Source organism: Strix aluco, chromosome 18 (genome assembly GCF_031877795.1).
Source record: "Strix aluco isolate bStrAlu1 chromosome 18, bStrAlu1.hap1, whole genome shotgun sequence".
NCBI lineage: Eukaryota > Metazoa > Chordata > Aves > Strigiformes > Strigidae > Strix > Strix aluco.
The window spans coordinates 12,584,341-12,607,408 of NC_133948.1; the positions used below are offsets into that span (position 1 = coordinate 12,584,341).

General features: G+C 45.9%; 1 protein-coding gene across 4 annotated transcripts in view; it reads left to right on the top strand.

Moving 5' to 3' along the window:
* Positions 1 to 23,068, top strand: part of PXN (paxillin) — a 45,386-nt gene that overhangs the window by 14,050 nt on the left and 8,268 nt on the right. For 3 of the 4 annotated variants that reach the window (XR_012625648.1, XM_074844141.1, XM_074844142.1), the window contains exons 2-9: positions 11,514 to 11,740; positions 12,245 to 12,360; positions 14,252 to 14,391; positions 14,763 to 14,964; positions 15,505 to 15,640; positions 19,923 to 20,972; positions 21,791 to 22,057; positions 22,591 to 22,995. Coding sequence is in view for 3 of the 4 variants with exons in the window: in XM_074844141.1 (XP_074700242.1) it covers positions 11,514 to 11,740; positions 12,245 to 12,360; positions 14,252 to 14,391; positions 14,763 to 14,964; positions 15,505 to 15,640; positions 19,923 to 20,972; positions 21,791 to 22,057; positions 22,591 to 22,995 (2,543 nt within the window). In the remaining variant the exon portion in view is untranslated. The remainder of the gene's footprint in view (positions 1 to 11,513; positions 11,741 to 12,244; positions 12,361 to 14,251; positions 14,392 to 14,762; positions 14,965 to 15,504; positions 15,641 to 19,922; positions 20,973 to 21,790; positions 22,058 to 22,590; positions 22,996 to 23,068) is intronic. The other variant, XM_074844143.1, reaches the window with a different exon arrangement.

Here is a 23,068-nt window from a genome sequence, read left to right on the forward strand (position 1 = left end):
GCGTATCAGTTCTCCATTTCTGAAAGGTAGATGATTTTTCATGCTATCAAGGGGGTGTGAATGTCAGCATGAGGATTCTGATTTGTGATCCTTGTTGGAATTCAGGTGCAGTGACTGCAGGCTTTACTGCCTACAGATGCTGCAGGTTACAGCCTGTTACATCAATATGAAATGGAATATGTGGAGGTTTAGGTTTAGTGTGTGGAGCTGTTGACTGCTGTGACTGAAAAATGTGGCTGAAAATGTCTTCCACATCTGCTGTTAGTGCTGTATTTTGTTGGTGGGACAGTTATCTGAGGACAGTAGTACTTAAATCATGGTGGTCTGAATCACTGGAGGTCATGAGTTGGAGTACTGAGTAAAGGCTTGTTAAGCCTGTGTGAAGCATTTTACATATCACAAACTTCTCTTGTGCAATCTGCATCTTCTCTGTCTGGTAAACCAGAACCTGGCTTTGTGCTCTTATGCATTGTACAAGTGTTGAGATTAGCTCAGCCTACTACTTTTGCATGTGCTGTGTCACAGAATGTGCTGGAGCTATCACTTGCAAAACCCTTTACAAACTTTTCCTAATCCTCCTGAAGATTGTTCATAGAGCAGTGGAAGGATTTTTTGACTAAACTTATCCATCTTTGGTAATTGTTTCCTGTTGTTCAGGTCTCTCAGAGTAGTGATAGAAAGGAACCACGCAAGGGATTATTTTCTCTTTTAGCTTCACACAACTGTGGGCCATTTGTGTGAATCGCTATACAGAGACATTCAAGGCTTGTGTAGCTGGGGATCTGGGATTCTATGAAGCCTTTGGTAGCTGTGAAACTGGAAACATTTATTTGTTTAGTAAGCTGGAACATGAATTCAGTTTAGGCAGCAGGTCTTAGCATAGGGTGTTTTTTCCTGACATGAGCTGTTTGCTGCTCTGGACTATAAACAGAGGGAAGTAAATAGAAGATGTGTCTTTTCACTTAAAGTGTGGAGAAAGCCATGCTATAAAAAAGAGGATGCTGTATACGACAGGAAATAACCCTTCCCTCCCTCCCCTCCCCAGCACTTTCTGGAAATGAGAAATAAACGGGAGGACACACCTTTGGGAGGGAGCAGGCTCTGAAACCAGTGATGTCACAGTGCTGCTAGTAAGTTCAAGTACTCCTCTTGGAGGCAATACATGAGATATACAACAGCCAATTTAAGCGGGATTTGGATGGCCTCACTTTGCTCTGTGCTTTCCTTAGATCTTCGACACCAGTAAGAGTTTGTTCTTCCTGGTGTTTCTGTTGACAGCTTCCAAATGCAGAGGCAAGGGAGTGGACAGCTTAGGTTAATTTGAAGAACATGTAAAGGCTACAATTGGTTAGCTTTTCAGCTGAAAAACAAAAAAACCCATTTTCAAACCATATTTTCTGTGGAAGTTGTTCTGGTAACCTTTTTTTTCTAGAACATCAGATATAACCCTTCTGAAAGGAGATGGTACTTAAATCACAAATCACTTCCAGTGTGAGGATGCTCAGCAAAGCTATAACATGTTGAGGAATATTTCTCTCTGGCAATGTAAGCAGTTATGTGCCTTGTGAGACATGCATTCTGTTATCTCAGCCATCTAATGAACAGTTCTGAGGTAGCGGAAAGGGGATGAAAGTTTTTCTAAGGAAGTTGGAGGAAGGCAGAATGACTATTCGTTTCTCTTTTGTAGGTGGTGGTTCATTTTTCTCAGCCAGTTTGAACTGGGGTCAAATTTAGTGTTCAAGAGCTAAGTGGAAAAATTCTGGTCCTACAGGAAAATCTTTTGTGGTTCCTTCACACAGCTTGGACCGTAGGCCAGAGAGCGCTGTGGATTTGTGTAGTTTCATCCAGGAAACTGTGCTGACTCAGATCTTCGAGGCAGTTGCAGTGTCTCTGAGCCTGCATGCTGCGTTGATGATCCCATGCCCTGTGGGTCTGGTTAAGATTAGGTTACCTTCCTGCCAACTCGGTGATGTGAGCCTGTTGCATCAAAGATGACAAGAGGTGGATCTGAGATGCTTACTCAAGGAATGGGGCTGTGATTCCCAGGGACTGCTGGTGTCAAGGGGCAAACTGGTCAGCTGGTTTCCTACAGAGTGTCTCTGTGCCCTTGAAAGCCTTGCTGCTGGGTTACATGGGAACTAGCTGACCCCTCGTGATGCTGGCACTCCAGCACCCTCACCGTGCTGACAAATACACCATTGCTGAGGTTACAGGGCAGGTCTGACTTCCAGTGAAATGCTTGTGTTAATTTGAAAGGAAGCGGTGTGGTCAGTTCCAGGAAGGATCTTGCAGTGACCTTTATGGTTTTCCAGCACACGTACAAATAGCCCTCTTGCCCCTCAGAGGGATCTGATGGAAGGTCTGAGCTCACGTGATGGCTTCTGTTGGGTTTTTGTAGCATACAGAGTTGGCTCATCTTCAAAGTTTTATGATCAGGAGTAGTCTCGGTGAAAAGCTAACTCTAAGCTCAGTGGCACAAATGAGATAGCACCAGTAGGTACATAATATATGCAGCCCGACTGGTTGAGCCCTATTGCGATTCTGAGGCTGCAAAGCCAAAATAAAATGTCGGTGTAGGCTCAGGTGGAAGTGGCTGGTAGTGGTGAGGGATGTCTGCAGAATGTAAGAGCATTTCAGTTTGTGCGCTCTGCTGATTGCTCCCTTTTCAGGCTGAAGTTTTTCTGGTCTGCATCCGAGATGCAGATTAATTATGGGAATCAGACAGGAGGATGGCTGATTAATTTCAATAATGGCCGGATGGGGCTGGATTTTACAGTTTGTGTCCTGACCTGAGTTTTGGAGGTGAAAGTACAGTATTTCCTATTTAAAGCAGAAGTTTTATTTGCTTACTTAGACAAGGGATAAATTCTGGCATTGGTCTCTTTAAAACATTTTCTAAAAGCTGCATAAGTCATAGAGTGGCTGGAACTATGCTTACAAGAAATGTAACTAGTTTATCTAAAAAAAACAGACAACACAGCAAACTTTTACTGGATTAAGTAAGCTGAATTAGTTCAGAAAGTGTCTGGTGATCAGCAGGGCGAGTTCCAGGAACAGTGTGGGTTTGCATGCTGGGGAAGGAGGGGATCGCTGGGCCCTTCCCTTACACTGGCAGCGTGTGGTGGTGTCAGCTCTGCTGAAACTACAGCCAGAGCACTCGAAGGGTTTGCATTTCATCCCTGAATGTGCAGTGAGTAGTCACTGAAAATGCAAAATGCTTTTAAAACAGGCTGTATTTGTAGACTCTTTTGCAACCCTATGCTTGGGGTGGTAATAGCACATGTTGGTTGTGACCAGTTAGCTGGCCACAAGCTCTGGAATAAAGTCTTCAGCTCAGGTCTCAGTGGTTGGAACGGGAAGCCACAATCATTGTTGCAGCTGATCTTGTAGACCACATCTCACAGTGCAGAGTCTTGTCTTTGTTTAGACATTTGCTGATAGTGGTCAGAGCTGGGTGCATGGACTGCTGTACTGGGGAAAGCTAACTGGTTTGGCTGTCTGTATTCAAGTTATGGCATAGATAGGACTGATGGTGGCTGCCATCACGTGATTTCAAAAGCAGTTCTGTCTGTCATGGGAAGAATTCTTGTTTGGTTTGTCTCTGCAGTCTGGTGTAGCTAGGCAGAACAACTACTAGGTGGTTGCCTTTGCTGTTAAGCTTTTCTGAAGCACCCACACAACTTTGTAAATCAGTGCTGTAAATGCATAGTCTTGCTTATTCTAAGGGGCAGTATTGGTTTCAAAGAACAGAGAAGCTTCAAGGATTTAATGGGTATTGTCTTCTATCAGAGTTCACCATACCACATACTCATTCTAGTCTGGACATTCTTTTTAATAAGCAGTGACACAAGGCATGACTTGCACCAATACTTTGATAATGAGAAAGCGCAAGGCTTCAAATAATCATCAGTCACTGGAATACATTAAAGAAATAGCTGAGTGATTTTTTTGACAGTGTCATCTGAACTTCCTTTAGGCAGGTCTAGACAATGTGAAGTAAAAATACCAGTTGCTGCTCTGTGCTGGTACTCCAGCAGTTGTCTGGCAAATGACTTCTCTTTTGTGCCTTGAATTTTCCTGTACCTTAAATAACAATCTGTCTCTGCTTCACAAGAGAGCTGAGAGTTGTTGTGTGTTCTGTGTTCTAACCACCTTCTCAACCTACTGGTTAAGTTTTGGAAAACTTGTAAATGTCTCCTTCTCAAAATGTTTTAGAAAATAAGCCAAGCTGTTTTACATGCTTTCTATGTATGTGAACCAGAGAACTTCAGGATTTTAAGAGCATCTAATTGCACTTTGAATTTTTAAGATCTCATTTTGAATGTAGTCTTTGTATTTTATTGCTTTTGTAGTCTCTGATCTTTTTGCATTTAAAAACATCGATTAGAATATAATGCCTTAAGAACCTTTTATTAAATTTCTTTTACCTGGAAGTCAATGCCTGCATTCACCTGTTTGCTCTTGGTTTTCCTATTTCTGATAATGCTTTTCCATTCTGTTGAGAAAAGTCACAACTGCTGTTAAAAAGGGAATTCCTGTCATCAGTGTTGCTCTTTGGGGCTCCCCACCCCTTCCAGACTCAAAACTCGAGGGCTGTGAGAAGCCCTGCAGCAAGGCTCCAACAAGTCTTTTTGATGCAGCTCTTCTAGGGCATTGAAAATGTTTCATTTGAAAGGCTATTTAATAGGATAAATATACCCAAGCTCCCCATTCCTCTGCAGTTACTCACAATGTAAAACTGTCTTGCCAGGGATTGGGTTACTGCCCTGAGCTGTCTCCCTGTATGTGAGCTGGTGTTGCATCTACTCCTGGAGGTGGGGGAGAGAAGATTTACTTGAACCTAATGAGATTTTTAAAGTTTGGATTCGGGGATTTTACAGAGAGGCTGCTTAGATGAGTCTGGAAGCTCAAGGTTCAGTTCCGGAGGTGCCTTTCCCCTCGTTCTTCTAAGGGACAGCAAAAATCAAGGATTTGAATTCACCACCTTACAGGTATTAAGTAAAAAGGGCTGGAGAATGGAGTGTCATTCTGCAAATGAGGGGTCTGCAATTTGTCTTATGCCAAGTGAGACACGATTATCATGTAAAGTCCATGTCCTCATTTAGACCTGCCCTTACGGCTATCTTGCTTTTTATTTCCATTTGCCAGTCCTCTGGGAATCTTCTGCTGCCTAAGCCAGGAAAACCTGTAGCAGTTCTAGTTATTTGGGTAAACAGGGGCCTGGGGAAGAACAGGGGAGGTGCAGACACCTGTTCCCTGCAGCTGCGTTAGAGGAAATACTGTAGTTTGTGCTCAGACATCTCATCCTGATGAGCCAGCGTGCTGTGTCCGGGCTGTCAGGGACATGTGGCAGTTGAGATGCTGGGGGAGATGGGACTCTGGCTGAACGCTGAAGGCGTTTGCTCTCTGTGGTGGCTGGATGAAGAATCCTGTCTCCAGTGTCACTTGCTTTCCAGATGTCCCATGCAAGAAGCAGAACTACAGGCAACGTGCGGTTTGATGGGTGCGCAGATGTGGCTTTCAGCTGTTGAAAATGAAAGGCTGATATCTGAGGCATTTGAAATATCTTGCCTCAGTTATGCTTCCACTTCCTCCCTCCAGCAGTAGATGAGATGTAGAAGAAAATTTGACCACCATCCTTTTGATATACTTCCTATATTGATAACATTTTATTTGCTGTGTCAGCATGGGTTAACAGCTCATCCTCAGTTGTTGAGATGAACTGCATATGGAAATCTGAGGTAGTTTTCTCTCTTCTGGCACTAATGCTGTCATCTTTGAGCTGACTGAGTATGCTGCGTCTCTCTAGCCCTTGTACACACTGGAGTTATGCTGGACACTCAGTAGTAGAAGACTTCTCCTTAACAGAGGAAAGCAAATTTAGATTTTTCTAAATTGCCTCACTTGAAAAAAAAAAAAAAGATAATAATCCTAGACTGCTTATGAATAGTGGAAAACTCTTTACTGCTCGAGGGAAAATTAGCATTAAAAAGCTGCTTGATGCCAGTTGGCAAATGTGTATTTGTCGATGCCTTGTCACATAGGTTTTTCCAGAACTAGTTCATGATGTGTTCTGCTTCACCTTAATCCAGGAGCATTTCTGAGATGCACAGAAGGCACAGGAAGAGGGGAATGAACAAAGCATGTTTTGATACATATAGGAAGATACATGTAAATATATATATTTTTTTTCTTTTTAATAACTTTATCTAAGGGGGCTGAGTGTGGCTTGGACTTACAGAAAGGGGGTTGATGTGTGCATCAGTACAAAGGGGTCCCTGTGTCATCCATTCCTGTTCTGTACCTCAGAACTCTGTTGTGATCTCTAGGCTGGCATTACTGCTCTTTATCAGACAAACCTGGGATATGGGAAGCTGAAGAATGTGCCCCTGTGGCTGCAGACGAGGCCATTTCTGCTGGAGGGTACTGCATTTGCAGGACAGCGAGTGCTGACATGCAGGGATGGCAAAGGAGCCTGCGTCGGAGCCCCTGGAATGCATGAGCTGTTCCTCGGCCTGACAGAGGTGTGGGCTGAGGAGATAGCGCAGGAATGTGCAGTATATAACTTGGGGGATGATTATTCTTTTCAGTGCAGCTTGAATTGGTAAATGGGACTTACCCTAAGGTATTGTTCTGCTCTTTCATCTTGCTGATTTTCTTCGTAAAAGGGATTTTTTTTTTCTGAGTGGTTCAATGCATTGGACATCAGCCTGAGAGTTCTTTTCCCAAGCTCTCCAAATGACTAGCAGAACTTTGGCAGATGCTGGGAGCTACCCTGAAGCAATGCAGTTGGTATTAAGGCCCTCTCATACATATCTAATGTATATGCAGGGCTGTGTGTGGGATTTGAAGACCAGAATCCCAAGGACCTCATAGTTAATAATGAGTTTTGGCAAAAGGGAGGGAAGGGAGGGAGGGGCAAACCAATACACCTGGACCTCCAGATGTCTTGGAGTGCTTTATAGCAGTAAAGGTGTCAAACGTCATATCATTCTTTAATTGTCTCTCCTCCACAGGAAAATCTGTAGAAAACCCACTTGAGTGTGAACACAAATGTCCTCCCATATTGGGGAGGATGTGGTTTGAGTAGTTCCTGGCCTGAACGTGATTTCAATTGAGCATGTAATTTTTGGGTTGCCCAGTGGAGGGAGGACTGCGTCCTTCTGTGTCTCTGTCTCATGTTTGCATGCAGCTTTACCGGGTGCTGGGGCGAGTTACCTGAGCCGGTGGCATGCACATGTTGAGAGGCCCTGCTGCAGTGGCAGGGAGTTGGGGTTTTATCAGCTGTGTGACTGCACCAGCACAGTGATGACAAGCAGGAGCGTCTGGGTTGGTGGTGTTCTAGCAAGTATCCCTCACTCTTCCACACCCCACTGAGCAGCATGCTGTTAATGGAGTGGAAAATAGAAATTTCTAGATTCATAGCCCATGCCTGTGGGTCGGCTGAGCCCTACTGAGTCTTTGGAAACTGGACTGTGTGATTCCACTCTATCCACTTACCTGTGAGTTGACGTTTTGTCTGTTCTTGTAGGGGTGAGAGTAGAAGGAGGGGTGATCCTGTGGAGGAGCAACGGCTTGAAGATCTAGTATAAGCCTGTCTGGTTTACTTTATTGCTACAAAATGGTTAAATCTATCCTCTAGAGATAAATGAATTTCTGATCTTTTAACCTTGGGAGATTCTGTCTCCTAAAGCTGTGTCTGTAGTATTTGAGATAGTATTTGGGGCAGCAGTAAAACCGGTGAGGTCAGTGTGTGGTTGTCTCCAGAGTGCTGGGCGATAGCCCCTTAGATGCTGCAGCGTGTGCTGGTGTGGAGGCACGTCCCCGTGGGGAGGTGCAGCACACGGGGCACCGGCAGAAAGTTTCTGCGTGCCCAGAACAAGGGCAGGTTCCCGACTCTGCGGGGGTGAACAAGGGAGGTGAAGTTACTGCCAAGCTGGCCGTTGCTGTGGGGTTTGTGTGTCCGTGTAAGGATGCAGCGGTGCCCTCTGGCCGGTGGCTGTGTGTACTGCTCTGCCTCTGTGCGCTGGGGTGATGCAGTCAACCGCTTCCTACGGGTTGGGAGGGACTAACTGGTTGATTTACACCTCCTGCAGCACTGTCCCTCAGGAGTCGCCTTGGGAAGGAACACTTCATTACCCAGTAAATCGATCGAACCTTTAATATTTCTATTTAAGTATTTAATTTTCTGTTTAAGGAGCGGTCACTGAGGTGATCTCTAGCCTGTGGCATGAGGTGCAGCAAAGCACAGCATCTTCGTTACAGTTCATCAGGTTACAGCTGTCTGGTCCATTGTGTGAAAGAGAGAGAACGATGCATCTTTTTTCCATTAATAAATCTCCCTTCTTTTCCACCATCTCTTATCTCACATTGTCTTCTGGTAGCGTTAAAAAGTTGTACAAATCCTAAATGATTTGGGACCTCTTGGGGTGAGGTGCTGCATGGAAAACAAAATGTTAATCCCTTTGGTTGGGTTTTGATGGTCTTTGGACTGCAGCTTCCTTAGGTTGAGCTCCAGGGCAGCGATGTGCAGTCGCTTGCCTCTCGCAGGATGAAGCCCTGCAAGGTGGGGTGGACTCAGCCAGCACCGTGCCACCACCACACCCGCCATGCCCTCCTGGGGGCACTTCTACTGTCCATGTTGGACCCTTTGGACAGGCACAACTTCCCAGTCCAGCAAAACTTCAGGGAACTGTGGTGACTGATGGCATTCGATCGGAGAACAGTTTTCATGGCTGGAAGCAGCCACGGGGATGGGCGGGAATGGGGAAGACCTTCCCTCTGTCGTGGCTGTGAGCTCGGAGGGGGCGGCTGGGGCGTGAGGAAGGGTGGACCCGGGGTCTGCAGAACATGAGGGCGAGCAAGACATGAGGAGGGGTCATTTGCCCCCGTAGGCCGGTGTGTGAGCGCCTGGCTTGTTCCTGGCTTGCTCCTTTTCTTGTCCCGCCGGGTGGGCTGGTGCCTTCTTGCAACTGCTTCGCTATCAGTTGTAAAGTTGAAGTGCAGTTTGAGTAACTGAGTGATTCCTCTCCAGCCTTTTCTCCTCCCTCCGCTTCCCGTTCCTCAGCTCTGCCTTGTTTGCTCAAGTCAGGAAGGGGGAGGGTATGGGGGAAGTTAATCATTAAACTGTAATGTCTTCTCCTTAACTCCTTCACAACCTGGGGGCAGAGCGCTCCTGGCATTTCCAGACCCCTCTTCTGCAGACTTGTAAAAGTAAACCCGTAAATCTAGCCGGACTCCTGAGCCGTTAGTAAAAAGCAGTGGATTTCTGTCCGATGGTTCATTCAGCAGAGTGCTGAGCCGAGGAGGTGATTCTGTGGCGAGATGGTTACATCTGCCTGTCCAGCAGTGAGGGCTGGGGGTGGAGGGTGGAAAAATGGTTTGGGTCCCCTCTGCAGGACTGGAGGAGCCCAACACCCTCATAGGATTTTCACTTCCTGGTGGAGTTTGATTTGCCTTTGTCATTGGTGGGGAGAAGCAAAAACCACACCTTCTCGGATAGCACTTCTCTTGGAGGTTGTGTGCACGAAACCTCCAGTCATAGGACCTGCCAGGTTGAAGGAATTGCAGCTCTTCAGCAGTTCCCTTGAGGTATGTGCCTTTTGCTCTGGAATCCACCAGCTGTTCTTTTGCTTAAAAAGAAGATTAAGTTCATTTTTTCCCAGCTGCAGAAAACTTGTATCTCTTTGGAGAATCTGCTTCTGGGGTATTTTGGCCCCTCTAGGAAGATGCCTATGGCTTAAATGATTTGGAACATCTTTTTGTCTAAATGAAAGGTGTATGGAGTTAATTTAATGCAGTGTTTAATTTGCTAATGGCTGTATTCTGTTCTCTGAGGGCAGGACTGTTTTTTTTTTCCTTTTGTGATGCTTTGGTTTGTGGAAGAGAGTGAGTATAAAAGCAGCACCTTCCTCATCTTGTAATGCATTAATACTGTCCTCCATTTGACCCTTTAATATATTTTCTTGAAGGGTTGCTAAGTGCCTTGGCTGATGTGGTCTGCTCTGCTCAGGAAGTGGCTTTGAGCTGGCAGGTGCCTGCCCTTTCCGAGCCGGTAGGCAGCCATTAGGGCGAGCAGTCGCTCCGTTGCTATTCTGGTGCCACCTGATAATTTCAGCTCCTTGTGACCCTGGTGGAGGATGCTGCGGGGTGGCTGCGCTCAGGCCGACCCCTCACACCCCAAACCCAAGTACCAAGTACTTGCTGTGTGCGGGAGGAGAAAGACAAATCCTGCTAACTGAGACTACCTGAAGACAGTTGGGTCTGTGCGGAAGGGAGGGAGATCCAGGGGGTCTCTGAGAGCCCCCCTCTCCTAATGCTGCTGAAGTTGCGTTACTGTTGTCTGGCTGAATTCCACATCGCCAAAGGGACCTGCCAGGTATGTCCTGATGCTCTTATAATGGAGAGTGCTGATGTCCCTAGTGAACCGGCTCCTCTCTAATAGCCTTAAAGAGGTATGCGAGAGCTTGCTGCCCCAGTGGAAGGCTGGGCGCCCGGCCAGCGAAGCTTTCTTTAGAAAGTGAGTACAGTGCGGACCTGCAGTCACTCGCTGGAGTTTCCCCCACCAGGGACTGCAGCGGGCTCCGCAGGGTGGGTTCACAGGACAGAAGGTCCAACAAGTCAGGATTTGCCTGTGAGTCACTGCAGAAGAGTGCAGGGTTGGGAATGGGCAGAGGGTAGTTTGCAGGGAGAAACTCAGAAAGATGGGAATGTCATTTCATGTCCCATCGCTGAGGGAGAGTGTTTTTCCTGTGTTAAGATTTCTGAGAGGTGCTGACTGTGTGACGTGGGTTCCTCTGCCTGGCATGAGTGATGGTGTTTCTAGCTGGTGGAAGTTTTTCTTCTCTTCAGGAATTTGTGAGCAGTCTCCACCCAGCAAGTTCAGAATTGTTTCCAGGAGAAGAAATGGCGTTTACCTGGCAGCCTCTGAAAACTAGTTAACTGTTTGTGTGATGTACCGAGAGGGATTTTTGTTAGGAAAACTGAAATGCATACTCCTGCTGCACTGATGGACTCATCTGAAAGTTTCGTGCTTCTTCCACTACCTTAGACTCTGGAGAAAATCCCTCCCGAGATCTTGTTTCCTGCAGAAAGCAGTGCCTGCGGCCACAGTAAATGACTCTGTGATGATGTGGGGCCTGTAATTAGTCTGTGTCAATATCCTGTTGAGTTGATCTCTGGGCAGGTTTCTCCTAGGTTGCTCTTCTGCAGGGTGCAGTGAGCCTAGCTGTTGGGTAGTTTTCCAGTTAAGACAAAAATCTGAGACTGACACAGTTTTTCTAGCTGCTTTGTTACCTCTTGATGTTTTCTTTGTACTAGAAGTTTGATTAACCTGTTCGGTCCTGGGCTGCAGTAATGTTTTTCAGGGCATTTAGTAGACCGCTTAGATGAAAAGTCTTTCCAAAGACCTTCTGTTACAGATATCCTGAATGAGATGAAAGAGAAAAAGCTGTAGCCCAGGATTTTACCATTTTGACTGGGGGGTTTCTGTGGGTTTTTTTGCTTTCCTGCAGACGCCTTACTGGCAGACCTGGAATCCACCACCTCACATATTTCCAAACGACCAGTGTTTCTAACGGAGGAAACACCTTACTCCTATCCAACTGGAAACCACACATACCAGGAGATCGCTGTGCCACCTCCAGTGCCCCCGCCGCCTTCCAGTGAGGCCCTGAATGGCACTGTGATTGACCCCTTAGACCAGTGGCAACCCAACGTATCCAGATACGTCCACCAACAAGTAAGTGAATGTATGCGGATGGGGAGAGTGCATGCTTGTTTTGTTGGTGCAGTGTCTCTTAAGGAGGTAGATGAGGGGAGGGAACAGCAAGAACTGAGGATGAGTTTGGCTGTGAACAGAGTTGGGAAATGCAGGGAGGTGTGGGCTTTTAATAGAACTAGCTGGTCGGAGCAAACTGCAAAAAATAATTTGAAACCCCTCGTCACTGTTCCAACAAAATGGTAGTGTGATGAGATTAGTGTTAGTCATCGTCTTGTAGCCTGTGGAAAGCAGACTGGGGGTTTCCAGCACAGATCTGCGACTCATAGGCAAATCTGAAGCAAGTGGAGAACAGTTGTTCCTGGTGTTGCTCATCTGGTAGAGGCTGGCTTGGCTAGATAGCAGATTTTTTTATTTTTTTCCTTTCTGTTGGGTTTTGTTCTGCGGTATATATGTGTGGGGTTGCAATGCAGTAGTATATTTGCTTTGTGTTCTCTGTTTCTAATGCAAATCTCATTTCCACAGCCTCAGTCCCAGTCTCCTGTATACAGCTCTAGTGCCAAAAGCTCCAGTGCCTCTCTTCCTCGAGACGGGCTCAGCTCTCCTTCGCCCCGTGCCAGTGAAGAGGAACACGTCTACAGGTATCTTGTCCCTCTTAAGAGATAAGCCTGACTCACAGCTTGAGCGGACACTGCTCCCTGTGTATGTTATGTTGCCTTGTGTTGTTTTTGATTACGTCTTTTGTAAGAGACCACTGTTCCTTTCATACTCACTTCAAACGTTGACCCAGCCTTTTGATTTGCTCAGCTGCAGACGAGCCTAAGGCTCCATCAGACAGAACAGGATCTGGATTGTGTTGTGAAGGATATGATCCAGAGACAGGTGACAAATCCATCCCCTTGTTAAGTAGCACAAAAGTTCTGTAGGAGGCGGGTGGCCTTTGGGTCAGGTATCCCGGGGAACTCAGTTACTTGTGGCGTAGCAGCATGTGCAGTAACTTGAATTTTCAAGTAAATTTGAACTGCTTAAAACTTTCATCTCGTTAGATGATAGGTAGGTAACGAGTTTATACTTGCAAAGGCAGCTGCTCTTACACTGAGAGGTTGGAGGAGTAGGCTGTGCTGTAGGACAGAGCTTTCTGCTGACATGGGGATGAGTGAGGAAGAGGCTGTCAGAACTCCATCTCTGATGGCCCTCTAGAGTTCACTCTGTCCTGGGTACCTTTTTGCATTGTGGAGACTGGTGTTACTCTGGTGCCGTGTTCTAACCGTGCCCAGCTCTTCCTGCTGAGCTTTCAACCAAATTAATTCTGGGTAGAGGCAGGCATATCCAGAGATGGCCCAATGGAGTCAGTAATTGCAATTTTTTCAGATGGCTGTATGTAATTAGTACAAAATCGAGGTAATTATAGCCATAAGTCCTCCTGTACAAGGGTCTGGCGTGAATTGTAGCTTGTGTGCTTAGCTCAGGATGAAGTATGCCCTCCTCAGATTGCATTTATGGATTTTTTTTTTTTTTTGGTCTGAAGAAAAAGATAGTAACTGCCCTTATGGAATTTCATAATTGTTACTGGTATGACAGGTGTCAGAGTCCTAAAGCCTGTTACATATTAACTTTCTGAGCATGATGTGGTGGTGTGCACAAGACAGAAGTTGCCATTTTGGATTTGGAAAGTATGTTTTCAATGAAATAAGAACCTCTAGAGCATTAGAAGTTATTTTTTCATTTGTGAAACTAGGAGAAAATAATTTCTCTGCCATTGATGATGGGAGGGCTGTTATTACAGTGTAATTACTATAAAAATCACTGCATTGGTGCTAGGTTTTGCTTTGAAACAGTTTTCAGATGTGTGTGGTAAATGGGATCACCCACGTAGGATAAGCAATAATTACAGCCAGTGTTTTATATGCACTTGTGCACAGGTAAACTTCTTTCAAGGATTGTGTATTTAACACAGTAGAAAACAGTTTCAGATTACTTTCTTATAAATTGATTAGAGTTCCCCAAACTAAAGGTTTGAGGACTTGAAAAGAGACCTTGAGTGCTGTAAGAGGTTACCACATAACCTGCTGCTTTTGACTTTTTGTTGACAGCTTGAGGACTGTACTTTGCCTCTTTCTCCAGTCTGTGCTAGCCCTGCAAGGGAACTTGCTTCAGGGGGGAGGATTTTGCTGTTTGGTGTGATGTCAGCAGAAACAAGTAATTTTTCTGTGTGCGAGCTAATGGTTGTGCTGCTGTTCTAATGTGTCTCAGATCTGCAGACGGTTAACTCTTTGCTACAGCACACAGTCCTAAAACCTGAGGCCCTGTCCATAAATGCTATTTCTTTGTAACTGACAACTGAAGATGTGGCTGAGCAGTGGCTGGGTTGTAGTCATTTCACAAAGCCACATCTTCTTTCCCCCAGAGCTAAAAGCATCAACTTGAAAAGAATACAGTACATGTAGAAACTTTGTGAACCTAATGTAAGTTTCCCTCCATCCTTCTGCTGTGTCTTGACATAGAAGTTTCACATTTCCCTTTTATCTTTAGTTTCCCAAACAAGCAGAAGTCTGCAGAACCATCTCCCACAATGACCAGCTCCTCTCTGGGCAGCAACCTCTCAGAACTGGACAGACTTCTTCTGGAACTGAATGCTGTTCAACATAATCCCGCCAGTGGCTTCCCAGCAGGTAAGGAATAGCAAGACATTTGGTAGGAGTGGTTAGTTTGATTCTCAAAATAGTAGCTTGCTTTTCCCTTCTAGCATCCTCACTGAGGGAGACCCCTCCAGCCCCTGCTCAAAGATTCATTTATTATGGGTGGGATCTCTCGAGGTCTGTGGCGCAGCATCCTGCTCAAAGCAAGGCTGACTTCAAAATTGGCTCCAACTAAAGTTTTGAAGTTAGGTTAGGTTGCTCAGGCCCTTACACCTTTAAGTTCTGAATATCCTCAAAGATGGATGTTCCACAAGATTTCTGGGCAATTTGTTGCTCTTGCCTGTGATTAGCACGTATGTATGGATCTAAGGGTCTGAATGACTTTTCTGCTCCTCTTTCTCAAGATGAAGCCAGCAGAAGCCCATCACTGCCCAGCGTGACTGGATCTCACTATGTTGTCCCGGAGAGCAGCAGCTCTGTGGGAGGGAAGGCTGCTCCCCCTACAAAAGAAAAGCCAAAGCGAAATGGTGCACGTGGGATCGAAGATGTGCGACCCAGTGTGGAGAGCCTGCTGGATGAGCTGGAGAGCTCTGTGCCAAGTCCAGTGTGAGTGGTGTTTTGGTGGTTGCTGACTTGGGTGGGGTGGCACAGACTCTTGTGAGATGAGTGACTGTAGTGTAGGGACAGATGCTGCAGGAGAGTGACAGACAGAAGATGGGCTTTATCTAAAGGCTTGGAAACCAAGCAAGTGCATGAAGATGCTGGTGCTCTTTTATCTACTTGTGTATGAAAAAATACATGTCATGTTACGAGAGGTGGATTGTTCAAACTCAGATTTATAGATGATCACAAACACCCACTGTCTGACAAAATGAATGTTTGGTCATCATCTGTTTCTTAATGGATGGTGTGTGTGTGTACACACTGATGTTAGGCTTGGCAGAGAGACAGGGTCTGTCTGTGTTGTGGAAGCTGGGTCTGCGGGAGGGCTGGCCAGGGTGGACGCTGCTGCTGAAACTCATCATGCTGTGCTTTCCTGGGGGAGCAGTGGGACTTTCAGTCTAGGAGTGCTCTCCTAGGCTTAAATGCACTTTTTTTTTCTTTTTCTCCGCCCTGCCCCCCCCCCCCCCCCCCCCCCACCCCCAGCCCTGCAATCACTGTGAGCCAAGGTGAGGTGAGCAGCCCCCAGCGGGTCACTGCCAGTCAGCAGCAGACCCGTATATCTGCTTCTTCAGCTACACGAGAACTGGATGAGCTGATGGCATCTCTCTCTGACTTTAAGGTAACCTATCATGACAACTTAATACTTCATCTTGTCCCTCCCCACCCCCAGACTCTCTTGCCTGTTAGCCACACCTGTTGACCTTCGTTAGTCTCCAGAATGCCCTCTTTACCTCTCAAACTTGCTCTGAGAAACTTCCTGTGGTGGTATTCGTGCTGTAGGTGTTCTTGACTGCTATAAATTCTCATCGCTGGCAGAGTAAGGCAGTTACAGGATCTGTTTTTCCTTCAGTTCTGCAGTTTGTTTGCCAAAGATAATGAGCAATGTACTGCTCAGTACAGGGTGAATTATTTTTCTGTGCTACAACTTAACAAGAAGTAAGGGAGCATGGGACACCAGTCTGCTTACTGACAGAGACCAGGCTCCTCTGTTCTGTGGGATGACCCTCCTCTTTGGAGTGTATTTTTACCCTGATTTACTTCTCCCGAGGAGGATCTTCCAGGCATGTGGTGTGAGCACTGAAGCCTTTGCATCAGACAGCTGGAGACTTCAAACGTTTCCATCTTAAAACAGTATCTCTTATTCACCTCAAAGTGGGATTAAAGTCTGAGCTTCTTGTGGGGGCAGAGGATGGCAAATACTATTCAGAATCTTGTTTGGAAATCGAACTATTGTGTTGGAAAAGAACTGCTACTTCAGTCACAAGTAGCACAAAAATCCCATAATAGGATAAGCTCAGGAGTAACTTGCCTGTGGTCACCTTCATACGTGGAGCACTTGGCATATGTACTTGGATAACTTGTTCTTTTATTCATATCTGTATGTTATCATTCCTGCACTAAATGATTAACTGTGGAGCTTATTGTCATGAGACTTCATTTACCCATAATCATAGCAAAATGAAAAATATTTTCTCTTCTTACTTTTTCAGCTGCTTTGCTTATAGCCTTACTGAATTGTTCAGTTGAATTTGTTCTGAGAGAGGTAGAGAAAGCAAATACCTAATATATTCTCTCTGTTGTCATTGTTGGGTTTGTCTTTCTTACATACACATGCAAGTCTGCTTTCTAATCCTAAGGAAGTTCCTAACTCTGGTTTTTCCTCATATGGAAGATTCTGCTGATGCTTGGTGCTTCTTGCCTGTGCTGAACTCCATCTTCTCCTACCATGACTTTAGGTGGGGCAGCCAGAGCTGAGGAATGTTGTGTGAGGAGAGGTAGACAGGGCATTCAGTGACAGCTTTGCCGTTTGTTGTTCTGTCTGTGCCACCGTTCATGCGAGCGCTTTTGATGTGTGCTCTGGGTTTCATGGAGGTTGTTACAATACCCAGAGTTTTGACCAAGTGTGTGAGTTCACACATTGCTGGGAATGAGCATGCACGCTCTGTGGCACTTTGCTTGCCTTGCACTTGCTGGAATTGCATTCAGTCTGCTATTTCTGGCACAAGTACTTCATTTTGTGAGAATATAGGAGTTACTCACTGTTTTCTCTAGACTTACTGTAGTGTGTGTTTAGTCAACTGCAAATATTGACACCTTAAGTTGCCTTTTTCCTCCATATTAGGTCCTAGGGTAGAGTGCAGGATATCCACAAGTGTCTGTTCAGTCTGGTTGAAAAAACTGTGAAGCTGGAGAAGAGTTCCCACCTGTGCTGCTGGCGTACCCTGCCTTGTTCCTTCCGCACGCTGTGGGAGCTTGAGAGCTGTCACCTAGTGCCCCTGCTGCTTTTCTCAGGGCTCAGAAAACAAGCTCGGGGTGTGGTTGCTGCCACCAGCCTTTGCTCCTAGGTGAGCTCTTGGCAGCTGAGAATGACCTTGCCCAGCACAGGTTTTCGTTGCAAAATACGGGGAGGGGACATTTCTTAGTGTGGGTGTTCAAATGCTTTGCAGTCTTGAGAAGAGTCCTAAGAATCTTTGTGCAACTCCAATAAAACCTGCATGGCAGAGATGAGCCGCCTTCTGTAATACTGCCTGCCTTCCTGGCTTAGTTTCTGGTTAAGCTCTGAGAGCAAACTGAAATGCAGCAAGACTAAGATTTGGCCTTTATAAATACAGCATTAGTATTTTCACGAGACATTGAACTCATCTGTGTCTAAACGTTCGTCCTGAAGCACAAAGAACATGGATTCTGTGATCATTTTCCTTTTGTTTATATTGTCATTGACTGTTTTTAATGGTTAGTTTACTTTTTCCTGTCCTCCAGGTTGTTTAATTTTCCCTTCAATCCTGGTTTGGTTTTACCTCCTCTGTTTGTGCCAACTAGTGGGGTTAGCTTGTCTGTAAAAATGAATTTCTAGACTGTACCAGTAGCAGGATGGAAGAGAAGTGGAGTGTTTGCAACGGTGAAAGATGAAAGGCTGTTGTTCAAGTGCCAGACCTGTGTGTGGTTGCAAGAAATAGGACAGAAAAACTGAGTATGATGTGTAACTAGTTGGAGTTGGTACAACTAGAAGTTGCATTAGGCGAGGATGCAAGGAGGCACTGATGCTTAATGTCCCTCATACTCCAGAGTAAAAGGTGCTATTACAGACTGATACATTACCCTTTTATCATCTTCTGCTCGCTTTAATGAGTTGCTCATTCTTCTTGCTTACAGAATCCATTTGATTTTGCTTATCTAGCTCATCAGTCAGCGAGCACTGGATTACTTAATGCACTTGTTTTGTCAACCTCTGCCATTTCTGTGTAATAGGATGCCTGCTTACTGCATAGCTAGATGCTTGTATTTAACTGTTCTATTACTGTTGAGTGTTTAACCGTTGCTCTTATTTTGGAGCTAGTATGTTTTTAATATGCTGAAAATACTTGCTTTTGAGCAAAATGATAGTCTTGCCTTGAAAATGACTGACTTCATTTTAGGCCTGGAAACTAAGTGGAAACTGGGTTACTTTTACAGGTGCGTTCTGCTTAGGCAAAATACAGGGGAAACACAACACTGGGAAATTCCCTCATTTGAACTACTGAATGTACTTAGTCCTTTTCATCTCTGCTGTGACTGTGGGTCTTGCTGTGCTACTCAAGGGGAGGAGCAATTCTAATAAATTGTGGTCCCTTATTGCTCCTTCCTTTCTGAGCATGGATGGTCTTCCTGTAGCTCCTGACCCCTCGGGGTGGTAGCAGCTTGAGTCAGCTGAAGGTATATGTCTCTTCCATCTTCTGGCAGATTTTGTGCATGTTCTGGTTAATTTTATCCTTTTATTCATGATAAGTATCTCAGAAAGGTAAGTAGAGACTGAGATACCATCCATGGGCTTAGGAAGTTATGTGCCCCACTACCTTAGACCATAAGCATCTAACTTCTTGAGGCTTCTTTGGAAAGTGTAACTTAAGAATCAGAGCAGGTCTTGAGAGCTCTTGGATTTGGAAATCCTTTGTGGATATGTTTATAAAACTGATAGGGCTCAGCATTGGACTTTGGTTGACTTGGTGTGTGAACTTGTCCAAGCCACTGTTCTGATTTTCCCTTTTTAAGAAAAAGGATGTCTCCTAGAGTTTAGCTAGGAACTACTGAAAATGGGGAAAGTAAGAACCAGGATCTTTCATTTTCAGAAGATCCTGTAAGTCAAGGAGAATGAAAAACTCTATCACTTGCTCTTGTTAGAGTGTATTTTGGATCAAAATTAGTAGTGATTTTATTACAGTGTAAATGTGGACCCTTTGGCCTAAGGGAAAGAGGCTAATCTAGCCACCTAAGCAATGCTTACAAGGGCGTGGAGTGACTGACAGACTCGAATAGATTCAGTATGTGTCACATCCAAGGTGAGATTAGTGATGTGAATAGAACAAAGCCCATGTCATCTGTTCATGCTGTGAATGCCCTGAAGCTTTGTTTTCATTGCCATGAACTCAGCCAACTGGAGCATTTTATTAGTGTATCAAGAAGAAAATGTCATGCTTTGTTCTATTCATTGATTGCTTTTTTTTTTAGCTTTGAAATGTAAAATTTACATGTCTGACTATGAGTAAGTTAACGTGACCTTTACTCACAGGCTAGACATTCCTGGGTTTGTAGCTGGCTTCCCAGCAGCTGCTGCGTGCCCCTATCACAGCTGCAGGTGAACGCATGAGCTATCACTTAGAAGGAGGGCATAAGTGAAGGATTTTGATGGCTGTAGAACTTCATCTCCCGTAATTTCCTGTGAAGATCAGCACAATGTCATACTGGTTCTGCTCTTTGATATCTCATTTTCCTTCCTTACTCTTGGAAGTAAGGCTTTGGATCAACATGGCTCTTTGATTTGGAGGTTGTGATTGCTATAATGCTTAATTCTTTGCTTTTTTCCTTCTCCTTACCTCTGTCTCTATCTCTTTCTCTCCTTATTCCTTCTGTCTCCTTTTTTGCAGACTAGTTCCACTATGTCTCTGATTTCTGAACCGTCCCTAGAACCAGTTCCCAGTTCAGCAAATGCAGCTTCCAGCAACACTCCTCACAGCTTAACAGTGCTATCTCATTCCAAACACCCTTCTGCAGGTCACAGTGGGGACTCGGCAGTGCCAACATCTGCCCCCTCAGCAGTCCTCTGCACTGAGGCAGGCAGTAACACCGTAGTTCTGCCTTCTTCAGGGCATTCTGCCGCTCCTCCACATATGCCCTGTTTGCCACAAATGGTCCCTGTGCCCCCACCACGATTCTCTTCTGGTTCTGCTACTCGTGGGGAGCAGATGACCTCTGCAAGCTTGGGGCCGAGCAGAAAGCCTGACCCTCCTAGAAATGTTTTCCAGGCTGTGCCAGCTTCCAGTGTGGAGCTTCTGTCTAGATCTGCTAATGTGGAGGCCCAAGGCCTAGAGAGTGGTTTGGCAAAAGAGTCTGAGAAGAAGGAGCAGAGAACTGACTCCAAAATCTCAACTGTACCAGTTTCAAACACTTTAAATGGTCAAGGGAGGGGGCAGATACCTAAAGAGCTGGATCAGCAGGGAGCATTCAGGGACAATTCAGCCCTTCCTTCCCAGGGCAGAAATGTGGAAACAGCTTTAGATGAGCTGTGGGCCCTGGAGCTGTCTGCACATGTGCCAGAGGTACATGCAAAGAATGACAGCGCTTTGAATCCTGTGTATGAACCTTCTGTTGTGGCCCTGGATCGATGTCATGTCTTCCTAGACACTAAAAACCAGTTGGGCTTTGTAGTGGAGCAAGGACAGGATCTAAAAGCTGAAGTACCACATGAAACCAAGGTAGATGGCTGTCCTGAGCTGGTCAGGAAGAGGCAGGGCAGAGAGAGAACTCCTAGGAAGGCAGGTACTGCTAACATGAACAAAGCTGGAGGAGACCAGGAAAATGAGCAGTTCAGAAGCTCTGCAGTCGCTCCAGAATCTGCTGAAAATGTCTGGAAAGCTGAATGGGATCTGCCATGCATCTCCAAACCACCCATTGAGAGGATTTCTGCATCAGGCCAGGCAGGCACTGAATGAATGTAGGAGTAGGATGAGCACTAGCTGGGGCTGTTCTGACAGCGCACTAACATGTTGTGTGTGGTGTGAGTGTGCCCAGACTCACCCACGCTAACAGCACGCAGCTCTGAGCAGTGTTAGCGACAGCTGCACGTCACGGCGGTTTGAAATCCTCAGCTTTATCTTGTGGTCTCTTCTGCATGTCAGTCAGCAGCACAGAACATGGCAGTCTGTAGGGAATTCCCTGTGAAATGGACTTTTATTCCCTAACTGGGGTAAGGTTCAGTCCACAGAGGCTTCTGAAAAGTTAAAGGGCTGTTTCATGCCACCGGAGGATGTTCCTGACTTGGGCTGGCAGCTCCTCTGCTCTGCTCGCCTTTTTAGGTCTCGTTGCTGGAGCTCTTAGTGTTCCTTCCAGCGGTGGAAGTACGCTCAGTGCACCAGACATCTCTGACCAAGAGTCTTATGCCTGTAAAGGGCAAACAGAGAGGCTGCTCTGTGTCCTTGTGATGCTGAGGTTTCTTCACAGCAACAACTCAGTGGAGTGGTCGTGCTGCACCTCCTATCTTGGCTTCCTGCTGGTTAATCTTTCCCTTCCTTTTCTAGATAGTTATTTTTGGCTGCTGTGATTATCCTTACAGGGTTTTTCCTTGCACTGACTCACTGTTCTGGGCTGTGCCAAGAAGAATTTTGGCATTGTGGAATAAATGTCATCACTCTTCCTGCTCGCAGTTGTCACTAATGGCTTGAGTTTGTGCTGTTGCATCTTGGGGCTTGCTCTGACACTGTTCTTCTCTGCTGATACTATTACCTTTGTCATTTAGATTAAATCTTTAATCAAGAGGACAAAAGAGACTTCGAATGTGCATCCAATGTATCGTGACCTCTCTCCAAGGCGTAAACTAGGTCCTGCCATATTTCACAAGACCAAGTCCCAAGATCGCTTGATTGAAGAGCTGCAGGACAGACTGGGCATCGCTAAACAGGAACAAGAAGAGTGGAAAAGCCAGGATGACTGGCTGACAGAGGGGGTCATTATCACTGTCAGACCCCAGGGGGAAGAGCAGAATGGTGGACAGCAAGTAGAGAAGGTAGAAAGCAGGGACACCTGCTGGGAAGTTCCAGCATGTCCCTCTGTCCAGATAGCATTTAGTGGAGGTGCAGATTAAGTTTCTGAGTGTCCTAAGCAACACAAAATGAAGAACTAAGTCTTTCTACTCACCCTTGTCTGGCCTGAAAAGGGAACCAGCATGCAGGTCCTAGTTCTTGTTGTTTAAGAACTGGAGTGGGATCTGAGGGTGCTGGTGATGGTATCCGTTTGGGCGGTCTATTACTATCACGTGTCAAGTGTCCATGTGGGGATTATTTTTAAAACCACACTGGAAAGTCTGTCATAGAGGTTTGTTTTGTTTTTCCCAGTACTGTACCTGTGCAGGAAGTTCTGGGTATAAGATGGTGCTTTTCCTTGAGCTACACAGAGAAGTTTTCTAGTTCCCTTCTCTTTCTTGCTGCTTTTTCCCCTCAGATAAACATACTGGTAACAACCAGCCTTCCTGTTGCAGGAAGTGCTTGTTGGTTCCTCTTTGGGTTTATTCACCTTTCTTCTTCCTCCGTGTCTTTCTAGGTGGTTTTTCCTCCAGAATCCCCGCTTCCCCCAAGGAGGACGATCTCTGTTCCAGCCTCTCCCCCGCTCCAGCCTTCCAAAGAAGCTGCAAAGACAGTCCCTGCTAACGTTGCTCCCTCTCATGCCTCTGGCTCTGCACCTCTCCTCCCACTCCTACCTCAGGCTTCCCATGTGCCATCTACCCCAGCTCCTAGTCCAGTCTCCTCTTCCTTCACCTTGGCTCCCCAGCCTCTCTTCCAGTGGGAAACTTCTGATGATGATTATCATGAGCTTTCTGTTGTGGGCACCCCTCCTTCTGAAGATCCTAGGCGTTCGTGTTCTCCCCAGACGTGGACCCTTAGCACCAAGTCAGTTGTTTCTGTTGGCTGTCAGACTGAAGATGATGCTCTCTTCCCACAGATGCAGGCAGGCTTCTCTCTCTGGTTTATTTTTTTAGCAGTGTTTTCCAGTCCAACTATCGCTCCCAGCTTGATAGCTC